General features: G+C 38.7%; 1 protein-coding gene across 5 annotated transcripts in view; it reads right to left on the bottom strand.

Annotated features, from left to right (window-relative positions):
- Window positions 1-12661, bottom strand: part of brsk2a (BR serine/threonine kinase 2a) — a 176702-nt gene that overhangs the window by 15674 nt on the left and 148367 nt on the right. For 4 of the 5 annotated variants that reach the window (XM_014005558.1, XM_014005561.1, XM_014005557.1 and 1 more), the window contains exons 9-13: window positions 12179-12210; window positions 7892-8056; window positions 6592-6689; window positions 4399-4549; window positions 4161-4226 (exon numbers count right to left, since the gene is read on the bottom strand). In XM_014005558.1, the coding sequence (XP_013861012.1) occupies window positions 4161-4226; window positions 4399-4549; window positions 6592-6689; window positions 7892-8056; window positions 12179-12210 (512 nt within the window). The remainder of the gene's footprint in view (window positions 1-4160; window positions 4227-4398; window positions 4550-6591; window positions 6690-7891; window positions 8057-12178; window positions 12211-12661) is intronic. The other variant, XM_014005560.1, reaches the window with a different exon arrangement.

Raw genomic sequence — 12661 nt, 5'->3', positions numbered from 1 at the left:
AGAGGTTCCTGTGCCGACTTCTTTTAAACCTTCAGTTGTAATTTGACAWTTTCAAACAAGCTAAACAAAGGATGGAGTGTATGTTCAAACACTGTGCATGGCTGACTACATCATGCACAACAAACCCCTATTACTCTTAAAAGTTTAAAGAGGGGATGCTATGCATTTTCCAGGCACATTCTRTACCATATTTGTGTAAATAGGCAGTGCTTTGTATTATCAAGCRTTTGGGCAGCTCTACGTGGCTACAACAGGAGATTCAATTATTTCTTAAATATGCATAAATGAGTCAAAGCAACACCTCTAAGTATGTTTTTAAGAGGGAATGACATTATAACATGAAATAAAGCTCAAAACAGTTGATTTTGCTTAATACCCTCTTTAAAAAAATCCTAATCTGTGGAATATGAATCACAACAAAACTCCATTTATTTGAAAGTSATCTGCTCTTGCTCAGATTTTACTGGTTCAGAGTGTAAGGGTCAAAAAATTGAGGTAATATAAAATCTGTATCATAGGTGAAGTAATGAGAAGGTTCTAATGAGGGAGGTCTGCTGAGTTTAATACAAACTACTACTGTGATTGCCTGTATTGGACCAATGAGCCTGAATGCAGAAGCTTTTAGTTGAACTGAGAATTAAATGTTGCTAAACACAACAGGTKAAATCCTGTTTTGTATGAAAATACAGGCATGTTACAAAACCATCTAGAAGAAAACATGAAACATTTTGTTTCTTTATAGTTGCTCGTCTTTTGTAGTTTATCAGTTCACGTTCCGTCGTCATAATTAATATCTTAGACACATACAGAGTCCTGAGACCAAAATGCATGTTTTAAATCAAGTGAAATGAAACAAAACTAAAGCAAAATGAAATGCTTGATGCAAAGCTTCTGGTTTTACTCTGTGATTCAAAGTTAGAGGGAAAAAGTTCAGTTTGTCCCACAAGTGGAGTTCCACTACACGAGTAAATATTCATGTAAATCATCACCGCTTTAAAATTTGTTTCCTTCTTTGAGCCCTGAAAGCCTCCGTGAGGACACGAGCATTAATATTCACAGCTCAACTCCACAACAGAGAGACCCCTCCAGTTTCTGCAGCAGGGTAWATGTGTGTGTCTGTGCTTATTTTAGCCTCTTAAATAAAACGTGTCAGTAATCACCTGGGCAGCCTGACTGTTCTGACTGCTTCCCATTTGAACTCTATAAGACAACTAGAGCACATCTGTATGAGAAAAAAAAAACATTCCATTGATATTCTCTTCTTCACAYCACAGCACTTTTCCATTTTTCATTTACATATCATTAACCTCCCTTCATTTCTCCTGGTATGTTGTTAGGGCTTCAAATTAAATCAGCTGAATTTCTTATGCTTTGAGTTGTACTTTTAAATATATTTCCAAGATCCACTAGGGTACATAAAGAATAAAATAGGTTTTCACGTGAGATTTCTGTCATTTATATTACCATGCAACATGGTCACAGCTGCATTTATCCCCAATCTATTCAATTATACTTTACAGGAGCTGCAAACTCTCAAGTCACGAGTGTTTTAAGAGTCTCTCCATAAAAATAAAAAGAATGTGAGGCAAAAATACTCAATGAGGACTGAGGTTTAGATCTTTTAGTTATGTAATTCAAGATGTGACGGTTTCCCCTTTCCTTCACTTTTCATTCTGGTGGAAATGTATCCTGTCAAAACAYGTTTCAAAGTCAGTCTCCTCTCTGACGGCCTCTGATCTGAAGTTCCACGAATTTTCTATGCTGTCAACAAAAGTTTGCTGTCGGGTAAAGATAAGGTTAGGTTCAGGAAAAGTCAGTCAAATCTTTGGACATCATGCTGCTCTGTATGTTCTCCCGCAGACACCAGCATTAACACACACACACACATACACACATGCACGCACGCACGCGCGCGCACACATGATCAAACAGATGCAGAAAACATAAAACAAGACAGAAAAGTGAGAGTTTTTCCAGTAAACAAATTGATTTTAAAGGCAGATGGTTACAGCAGCTTTACTAGCTAACAGGAGGTCAGAAAGTAAAACTAGCAGCATCTCTATGTTAACAGAGCAGCCCTGTTCTAACAGTGACGGGAGGGGATTAGTACTTAAAGCCAAAAGCACAAAGAACCACAAAAAAAGAAAAAGCTTTCTAAATACATAAGGATAACTTGTGCAAAAAAAATCAGGACGAGTACAAGCTAACATCTAGAGTTATGTAGAAGAAAGATGCAGACAAAATGTTTTTAATGACTGTAGGATTTTAATACAAACATATCCTGCTCTGTAATCTCAAGGTAGTACCTCACTGGGTTGTGGTGATAGTTCTATCTTTAAAGTGGCTGTGACATCAAATTTTTGTAAAACATATGAATGCATTTTTGAAAAGATGTCATTGACAAAATATTGCAAAAGAAATTTCATGTCGCTGAGATGAACAGTTGTTGAGATTTTTGCCTGTAAAGTAAAAGGAAGTGATGTCAAAGGGGAATGTCTGCATGTGAGCAGAGCAGTGCTACAACAGCCAACAACCCAGACTGTAGRGAAGAATCTGATGTTTCTTAAGATTATTTTGAGTCACTATCAGAGAGATGAAGAAGAGTCAGAGTTCAAATATTATTGTTTCAATAAACAAAGACCAGAGAGTTGTCTTTGTTACAGAGTTCCCCTTTGATGTCACTTCCTGTTTCTCTTTGGCTGAGTCAAGTTCAAAAGAAAATATGCCAGTTAAGGGACAAAATGGGTAAAATCGYKTGTATTATTCCAACTTCCTTAAATATAAAGATGTTTTCTTTGAATTTTTGTGTTTGAAGAATATGCATGCCACAGGCACTTTAAGGTGACATACAGTATAATGCATTTAAATCCTTATTTTTCTCATTTAAAACATTCTGTTGGGGTCTATATAAAGTGGAATTGTAATGTTTTGGTGTAACTCCACAAGCCCCYCTTTAACCCCTTTTCTGAGGTGTGTCTCAGAACTTATCTGCACTCCTCAAGATTCCAAGTCCACAACAAAATGTATTTAACAGCTAAGAAWGTGGATTTTGGATATGTCCTCTTTAAAACTGAAGAGTGATCTCTTTCAGTAAAAGCTTTGCAGAGTAATTTGTATACTTTCGTTTTTACCTATAGTTTGCCGTGATTTTACATATGATCTGGTGATATTATCAGTCATTGCAAAGCGACCTGTTTTTTGGATTTTGTAAGAGATTAAAACTGTTGAGTTTGCACGAAGAGCAGAGCAAAGCAGTTTCTTAACTAATGCAATCTTAAAATAAAAGCGCGAGTTTTCTCGGACCGCCTGAAGGGAATGAAAAAACATAGAAGAAACAGGAAGATAAATCTCAGAGATTAATTTATAGGGCACCAATGGACAGAAAATCCTGAATGTGTTTAATGGGGGGAGTTTCTGACATTGATTTAAAACTTCTAAAAAGGGCTCAATCTGAAAAAAAAATGCAGCTGAAATTTATGGATAAATATTTACTTTCACGACTAAAGATTTTTCCCCCATTTATATAACAAATGCTCTGTGTACCAATGCATTAATTCCACATACCACAGCCTTTTCCAGCATGTCTGCCAATCTGACTACATTAGGCAGATCAGGTTATCACTCACTCAGATTCAATCTTCCCTGCTGGTACAAATGTCACCGCCTCTGAGCAAAAATGATGAAAATAAGATGAAGAAAATGATTTTAAATCAGTGCGCTGTGCCTGGGGTGGAGTGTGGTTTTGGCACGAGTCGAGCGTTTCTAAAATGGCAAACTGGAGAAATGTTCAGCATCTGGAGAAAGTGGGGCACAGTTTGGTGGAACTGATTACTAATGCTGTCTGATTAAGGGAAGAAGTGATAATTAAGTTAATGCCGGAACAAGTGGGACTGTTGATGCTAAGCCTCTGAATTTCAAATGCGCTCTCCTCTTCAGTTTATGAATTCAATTAATTAAGAGTTAAGTTGGATTTTGAGAAATGCCATCCCAAACATTTTTGATGAAGTGTAGGTTAAAATAGAATCTTGTGAATTTTTAAACATGTTTTACCAGATTATAATTCCCTCAGCAGTGATCGTGGCTGCATCTTTTTCCTGTCCTAACATAGGTGGGACAGAAAGCGAGAGGAGGTGAAAGCATTTAGAGAGGTAAGTGGATACCTTTCTTCTTTGCTGCATTTTGTTCTGCCATCCGGAATATCCAAGCTTTTACTGTACACTGATTTACTATGGTGAGACAGAAGACAAAGTGAGCAGAGTGTCAGTCTGTTTGTGCTGGCTGACACTGGATCCAAACTCACTGAAACACAATTGAACACCGAGGTCCTTCCAACACACACACAACTCTGCCTCGATTTGTTCAGTCAAAAATTGAGTGATTTTACTCTCCTCCTCCTACCTTTGTCCGTGTTGTGTCATGTCGATAGCCCTCCTGGCTGGAACCGGCGAACCTCCATCTGTCACACTGAGGACCTCCATAGACTTCCTCTCAGGTCTCCTCTTGCCATGACGGTTCAACATGGGGGAATCCACTCGCTTCCTTGGTGGATCTGCGTCACAACCAAACAGAATAAACACGAAGCACCTGACCCGTCTGCGTTAGTGAGTAAATTTCTACATATTGAGCAGTTCTGAGCATCGTGCGGACAACTGTGAGAGCCTGAATGATGTTTAGCACTGATCACATTGACATTCTAACTAATAGAGAATAAGTAATGGCTTCCTTCCAGACTTTGAACTAATGGTCACTGTATTGACTGTACCACATTCACTGAGCGAGGAGTCTATTCATCAAAATGTCGGTATCTCACGGCAGACACACACACACACACACACACACGGTAGGCTGGGTAGAGCATTTCTGTCTGCTCAGATTTCTGTGGGTGGAAATCAGTGAATCCCAAAATGTAAGTTTTTTTTAGTTCTGATGTGGAAAAAATACTGTAGTATGGTTCAACCACAAAATCCTTCTACAACACACCTGTTCACAGTAGTACTGTGTTGTATAACCTACTATTTTAAAGGGTGGGTATTATGCATTTTCCATATCATAATCAAGCAACTATGTTTGGTTATTATAAAAATGATGCATGTTATGGACTAATTATCTAACGGTTTCACCTTTGGTGCTGTCCAGTACTCATATCTGTTTGCCCAGACGTCAGGACTCTGCAACGGACTGAACTCTCTTGTTTGATAAGASACTCTTTGAGCTGAGAGCCCTGTGATTGGCTGGATAGTACATTAGGCGATCTGTGATTGGTTATAAGCACGTCATATGATGTTATCACGGTGTATATTATTGGCTGTGTCCGCTGACGTGTCAGCGACAAGCCGACAGAGCTTCCTGATTGAGTCCTGTTTGCCTGTCGCTCAGAATTAAATCATTATTTACGACCATACACGCAGACTTTCTGTGCATTATTCCAACGTGTTTCTGCATTCTTGGTGAATCATGCGACGACAGATTTTGGCGTTGTCGAAGGGCAGCACCAAGGACCGGAGGACTACCTGCAGCAGTCGACTGTTTTGTCTCGGAGATCCACTGGAAGATGGAGGCTGACAAAAACTGACCTGTTTTTGTCTGCGGATCGTGTMCGGGTTTTGTGATCTGTCATTACCTCGGCTGCTGTGGGTAGCTTTTGGGACTGGAGCTGAAAAAAGAACCTGTCTGTCGGCAGAAGCACGGTGAGCTAATATTTTCATTAGCACCTTATGCTAAAGAGCTACGGCTAATTTTTCGGCCCACACATATTGAAATTGTAAATTGTTAAACGCTTGTCTGTTTTTTCTGAGGCTGAAATGACACYAGTCGAGGTAGGTGTGGGAGCGATCCATTCCACATCGAGTCAAAACAGGGAGCTCAGCTTTCTGTTTTAATGTAGCCAAGAGGACAGTTTCTCTTAGGTGAGTGTAGACAGGTTAACATATGCATAACAATGCATATATCAAAAATAAATTTGACTTTGCACCATACTACCATTTCAGACTCCCACTTCAGCATGTTTTCAAACAATGCTTCAGAGGAGGGGTGTTCTGTGTGGAGGGATCTTGGCTGCAGAMTGAGCTCACAAGGAGGCGCTAGGTACAAATAGGTGGTGCTTTGTAGCAGCAAGTGTTTAGGCAGCTCCACATGGCTACAACAGGAGATACAAGGATTTCTCAAACATGCATGAATGAGTCAAAGTGACACACTGAATATGTTTTATGCAATCCTTTTTGCACAACACCTACTCTAATATTGGCATTTTTTATAATTATTAGATAAAAAACACAATTTTATTATTAACAATTTCACCATTTAGGGTGTTTGAAGTATGTTTATTATAACAAAAAAGCATTCCCCCTCTTGAAAACACATATGTGTTGGACTTAACCAAGTTATCTAAACTGTTTTCAATTAACTGAGTTGAGTAAATGTAAAGTGATTTTCACATATAAATGGGAAAATTTCTTCACATTTACTCAGCTAAGTTAAGTGGAACCAGTTGACATAAGGTTAAATAAATCCAAACACATGTTTTTTAAATATGAACAGCTATAGTTATGTTACATCTCCAGTTTTTTTTTTGTTGTACTTTTCAATCCTCACCAATCTCATTGCGAGGGGGAAGGTTCTGGTCCTCCTGACTCGGGTACCTCTCTTTGCGATCAAGTAACAAGAAGTAGATCATCTTCTCTTGGTTCTCACTGCAAAGACATTAGAGTTAAAAGTCTTTAGGAATTGTTCTGACAGAGCAAAAAGGTAAAACTATAATAAAGCTAGTTTGTATGAAGTTTGTCAGGAAGGAAGGAAAACAATAAGTAAAAATTTCATTAATACATATGACAATCTTCWAGACCTCACAGAATGATTAATGTTCTTTAATCTCTTTTTGGATGCAGTGAAACGGCTACTTAATAGCTTTAATCTTTAAAACAAATTTTAGTTTTACACGCCATTAAGCAATCGTATATGCATTTATTTTCTTTTAGGATACAGCCTACATCCTTGTGCCRAGTGGATCAGTATCAGGTCTAAAAAAAAGGATCACCGCTATAAGTTTGACCTTTTCTTTCACAGCAAATCAGAAAGCCCAATATCTTTAGCCTCTATCTAACACTCTCTATGCAAAATATCCAGGGAATAGGTTCCTATAATAAAGACAGATTGGAAAGCAGCAGGAGGCAAAGAGACAAGGACCTGCAACTTCAGCTAAAATGAACCAGGGGGAAAGGAAATTTAAGATCACAGATTTTCCTCTTATGCAGCACAATTACAAAAATCTCCCGTGGGAAAGGCAGCAAATGGAGGAGATGGTGAGAGGCACAGTGAAAAAGCAGTTCTAGTTTAGCATTAAATGAGAAAGACTGAGGAAAATGTTTTTTTTTTTAAAAAAATACTACACTACTGGGCTCACGCTTACAAGAAACTTCTATATATATCACTGCGGCGTTAACATCGCTTGTGCAGACGTGGATTCACAGGAACAGAAAAGTCACATGTGTAAGTGAGACACAGATATCAGTGGGACATCAGCATTGTGACCCGCGAGCACGTTCATAATGCATCGCGGGATGAGTTTGGAGGGGATGTATCCAGCAGCAAGCAGTGTGAGAGCTGTGTGACAGAAGTTAAGTGATCTATGGCTTCTGACATCTAAAGCGACAGCTTCACAGGATTTCATAGGAGCTCGGGGAAAACCACAGCTGAGAGGCACACTGACACAAGAACACACCCACCCTTTCATAGCATCCCCTCACTACCTTTATTGTAGCCCCCTGTTGTCCCTGATTTCACATTCTTCCAATGTGTTTCTTAACTTGCATTTCTGATCTACTAACATTCATTTCTTCTGTTCCCTGCCCCTTTTCTTTTACACCTTTTTTTTTGTTCAAACAAATCCACTCACTCATCTGAGAGCAGGTCTTTCAGAAGTTTGTTTTTGTCTCTGAAGCAGCCCAGGGAGTTCATACTGTCCAGTACATCCGGGTCGATGTCGTCTGCAGAAGGCAGGCTGCGGATGGTTACCTTTCTAGGCACAGGCTGCTCGGGTTCTGGTTCATTTTTACCCCCACTGGGAATATGAAAAGAGAGGGGAAAAAAATGCAACACACAAAAAGACGAGGTCAGCAATTTTTTGTTCTTTCTGTYATGTTACTTATTAAGCTAAATATCCATTTCAATTAATTGTAGCCCATAGAACTTGTAAATATCCTTTATAGAGTCTTTTCAGGTGACGTCAAACTGGAGGTTGGTCATTCTGACTGCATTGCTGCTATAAACAGAAGCTTGCATTTTATCATCCATTATAATATCAAAAAATAGTAAATCATTAGATCAGATTACAAGGAAGGTTTGCACTACATGTTTTCACAAATCAATAAGAAGTTACTCAAAATTGCTAAGAGGAGAGTAGGCATCTGAGGCTGGTCGGGTTAAAGCAGAATTTCAAAGGGAAAACTTTGAGCAACATCTGAGTTTGTTCTGCACATTTTCTGTATTTCTTTTATTTGATGAAACTGAATTTGTGCATTACACTAATCATTAGTCCACCAGACTGTGATAATAGCCCACACAAAGCTCTGAGCTGTCTGCAGCTCTCTGATCCAACCTCAACACATTTGACTGTATGTCTCTAACCCCTCTGATARCACTTAAGACTTTGTGAATTATTTGGTGTTTTCACAAAGTCTGTGCAGGTCAGTGCTGGCAGAATCTTCTCATCTTCAGTTTACTGAGCTCGCACAGGTCTTGGTCACCAATCATCAGCAGTTTTTCTAAATACCGCTCTTTTGCTGCAGGCTCAAGATCATACATACTKTACATTTTAGAACAGTCTGCCTTTGTTGCAGAAGCTTTACTTTTGGATAACATAGTGACACTGAGGAAACATAACCTAAGCAATAAAGGGGGCATACCCTGCAAAAGCCACCTTTTAGCTATGAAATACATTTTGTTGTGTTTTTGGAGTCTCTAGAGTACAAAACATTTGAATTTAGTCTCTCCCGGTGCTGCATAGTATATCTTATATAACATTTACATTTTTTTAGGCATAATTTTCAACCCGTTCAGTTTTCTCTACATTCTGTGAATGTTTTCAGAAATATTACGTCACAGACTTTTCAATGGAACTGACAAATAAGGTTGACATTATTTAATTAATTTGTAAATAAAATGTTATTCAGTTGTAAAATCCTCTCTCAGACTGAAATGAACTGCTCAGGGAGTTGGCAGGGGGTGGGGTGTGAAGAGTCTCATTTGGATTTTAAGASACAKCCTCAAAACGAGTTGATCTGAGAAACACATCAGAAAAGGGGTRAAAGATAGGCTWAATAYGAAATTAATTYACACAATAAAACTAATACAGTTCAGTTGATTTGCATGTGTTTTAGAGAGTTTCAACAAAAAAATCCTTTTCAGTCATTCTTTTCAGTTATTAACCTGTCTCTTTGTGCTGCTTGTGTTACAAACTTTGTGTCTTCATTACTCCCTTCTTTTACCTAAACTCCTTTTACTGTTTTTGTCTTTGTCTCCAGAGAGAACACAAACAGGCCTTAAAATGAACAAACTAACACTAGTTTCTGAAAGATTTCAGTTCAAAACAACAGCAAAAACAGAAAACACATCTTTTAAATCTATAGCAATACGCACGCATATTTTGAAAGATTTAAGTCAACAAGCGCCTCATTACTTTTTTCCTGAATCCATTATTTTTCTCCTGGTGAGTTCAGTGAAGCAGAAACCTCCACAGGCAGTTACTGAAAACATCACATCTTTTGTTATGCTGTGAACTTGTAAGCTAGATGTACAGAGATGCTTTCACTTCACATAACTCCCATTTCACTAAGTGCTCATATAACGTTTGGTTGTAGGAGAAAAAATTCAATCAACAGTAAATCAAGCTTTCATAACAACTAATGGATTGCAATAATCTATTTCCTCTCAAATCCTTTTAATAAAATGTCATTATCTTCATTAAATTTGCTGAATCAGATGCCACTAGGTGTCACGCTCGAGCAACGGAATCTGAATCCAAAACAAAAGCCCAACTTACAACTTTTTCCATCATTTTCTTTATAGAAAACACTTTAAAAGTGTTTAAAAATTTATGCTTGTGTGATTTGCTCCTCACAAGAGCAGCCTTGCTGTAGAAAAACATGCACATGTATTATAATGGACTTTCCTCTCGTTCATTCCTTCAATTGTTCTTCATTTAGCCCATCATTTGTTAGACCCCCAGCTGTGCAGACACAAGGCTCTTTCAGTAGATGCCTCGTACCGTCACTGACACGTGTTCTGACCACCTCGCTCCATCCAGGAGGCAAATGGAGGCGCGGGGGGGGGGGGGGTACGGTGCGCAGCGCCGTGGCTTCTGAATAAATGAAGATGATGTACCAAATTTCCACAAGGCTGCTATGAAAACATCAACATTTTAGGCTGTTTCAGAAGATGTCCCATAACATTACTGACACGTGTTCTGACCACCTCNGGGGACAGAGACACGCCTGTCTGTTGCGCATCTTAACCTCTGAGCGAGGTAGTGACAGAAATGTTACTCGGCTGGCTTGTGCCGGGCGGACAGCTTTGGGGACCACCCAGCTGCAGGTTTTCTAAGTCAAAACACTACATTTAAACTTTTAGTGTGTTTTTTCAAAACCCGCGAGCTCCTTGCTGCAGAGGAGGTAATTAATAATTAAAAACTTTATCAGCACAAAGACTGGCTAAAAGTAGCAACACTGCAGATACAACCTTRAAGAGAGTCAGGTTATTTTGAAACCTGAAACCCTAAAAAAGATGTGCTTGGACAWACTTTGATCTCTGCAATATAATTAGGGGTAAGTGTCAATCGGTGACTCATCAGCAGCTTGATAGACAGCAACACATCAGAGCAGCAGAGTTTATACTAGAGCCGTGTTTCCATCCAATTTTAATTTGAACACAAAAAGGAAAAAATGAAAAAATGTGAATCAGACGTTTCCATCAACTGGCTTCAAGCGAATCAATTACATCAGATGCATGCGTRTAGTAAACAGGAAGTAAAAGTCGCATCTCAGGAAAATGGAGAGAAGTTATCAAGAACATGTTGCTACTATCAGGAAAGTTGTAATTATTCTATAATCAACTAGTTCTGGTGATTTTACATGCTGTCTGGAGACGTAGAGAAAGAAACTTAATTCACTTCAAGTTAAGGGAATAACTGAGCATTCGCCAACAGCGGAAGGAGGGTCCAGCTTCTGTCGCTCTGGTACCGGTACCGGTTTCGGACAGACAGCGAGAACAGCTGATCAACCATGTGAGGTAAATGTTCGCTACATCAGAACTTATTCGGCAAACGTCTCCTTTTGCGCTTTAACTCTTTTTCGAAAAACACAAAAACCACCTCAAGCGAGCGTATCAACTTTTATGCGAATTAGAGGAAGTTTTTTCGAATCATGCCATTTCCATTCACCTTTTCTGATGCCATACTTCAAAATGCGCATCAAAAAATGCTGATGGAAACACGGCTTATATTGATAAAAGTTCTCTGAAAGTGGATGTGAGTACATTAAGAGATTGTCTCTGCTGGTGACTTCTGAACTGCCAGAGGAAGCGTCAACACAGAGGGGCTGTTCACCCATTAAGTGGTACTGTCTCCTGAAAGAGCCTACAGAAGGACAAGCAACTTTCTAAAGACAAAAGCTCACATTAATCTCCTAAACCCAGCTCTTGTCTTGTCTCACTTTTGTTTCTAAAACCTTTTAGTTGGGATGAGAACCTGAACCAACTCTTCTCCCTGGATTCATTTATGTTACATTAGCTTAACAAAAGTTCATCCTTAAATGCTTTTAATGTAGCATGTATGTCTTATCTTTAGAATGCCATGTTAGTTTAATAAGGTGGACGCATTCAGGGGCAAGTGTTAAACAGTGGCTACAATCAGGTTAGGTGGGTTTAGTCTCTACATCCAAGCTTGTTCCCTGAGGCCTTCTCCTTGTTCACTTGACCATACGCTTCAAATTTTTGTTCATGCTCCACCAATTTACCCCCACGTCCCCGAGAGTGAAGTCATGCCCTGCATAAATGGACTCCCGTGTACATACAGTAGCTGAAACCCAAAGTCATTTTTCATGTGGTCGCTCCCTTCAGGCCTACAAGCCCTGCAGAGGAGTCYAACGAATGAGAAGAGCATGGAAGGAAAAGACGGGGGAAGACTTACATGTACCACGTGTGCTTCTGGATTTGTTCTAACTGTAAGAGACAGAAAAACAACAACAGATTAACAAACAAAGAACTTCTCGTTCTATCTATCATACCATTTTCATGCTGAAAGATTTTTGCTGAGTATCTATACAAGCTGAAATTAGCCTAAAATAGCTAAAAAAAACAGCTGAAATAGTAAAACGTAGCACAAAACAGAATGAACACAATTGCTTATTTAAAAGCTGAAATTATCGAAAACCTTTTAATTTAACTGAAAAAAGCTCAAAATAGCTAAAAAGTAGCTAAAAACAGAAATTAGATGAAAGTAGCAGCAAACAGCTGAAATAAGCATAAAATAACTAAAATAGCAGAAAGAAGTTAAAAGTAGCACAAAAGTTGAAATTAACATTGTAACAGAACTAATACTTTTATGTTTAAGCAAGTAATTCATGACATCCTTTAATGACCTAGGTTTTCATGACATTCTGTTCATCTGCAG

Source organism: Austrofundulus limnaeus, unplaced genomic scaffold (genome assembly GCF_001266775.1).
Source record: "Austrofundulus limnaeus strain Quisiro unplaced genomic scaffold, Austrofundulus_limnaeus-1.0 Scaffold31, whole genome shotgun sequence".
Classification (NCBI taxonomy): Eukaryota; Metazoa; Chordata; class Actinopteri; order Cyprinodontiformes; family Rivulidae; genus Austrofundulus; species Austrofundulus limnaeus.
Note: the sequence above shows the minus strand (reverse complement) of the source record. Positions and strands in the feature narration are given on the sequence as shown.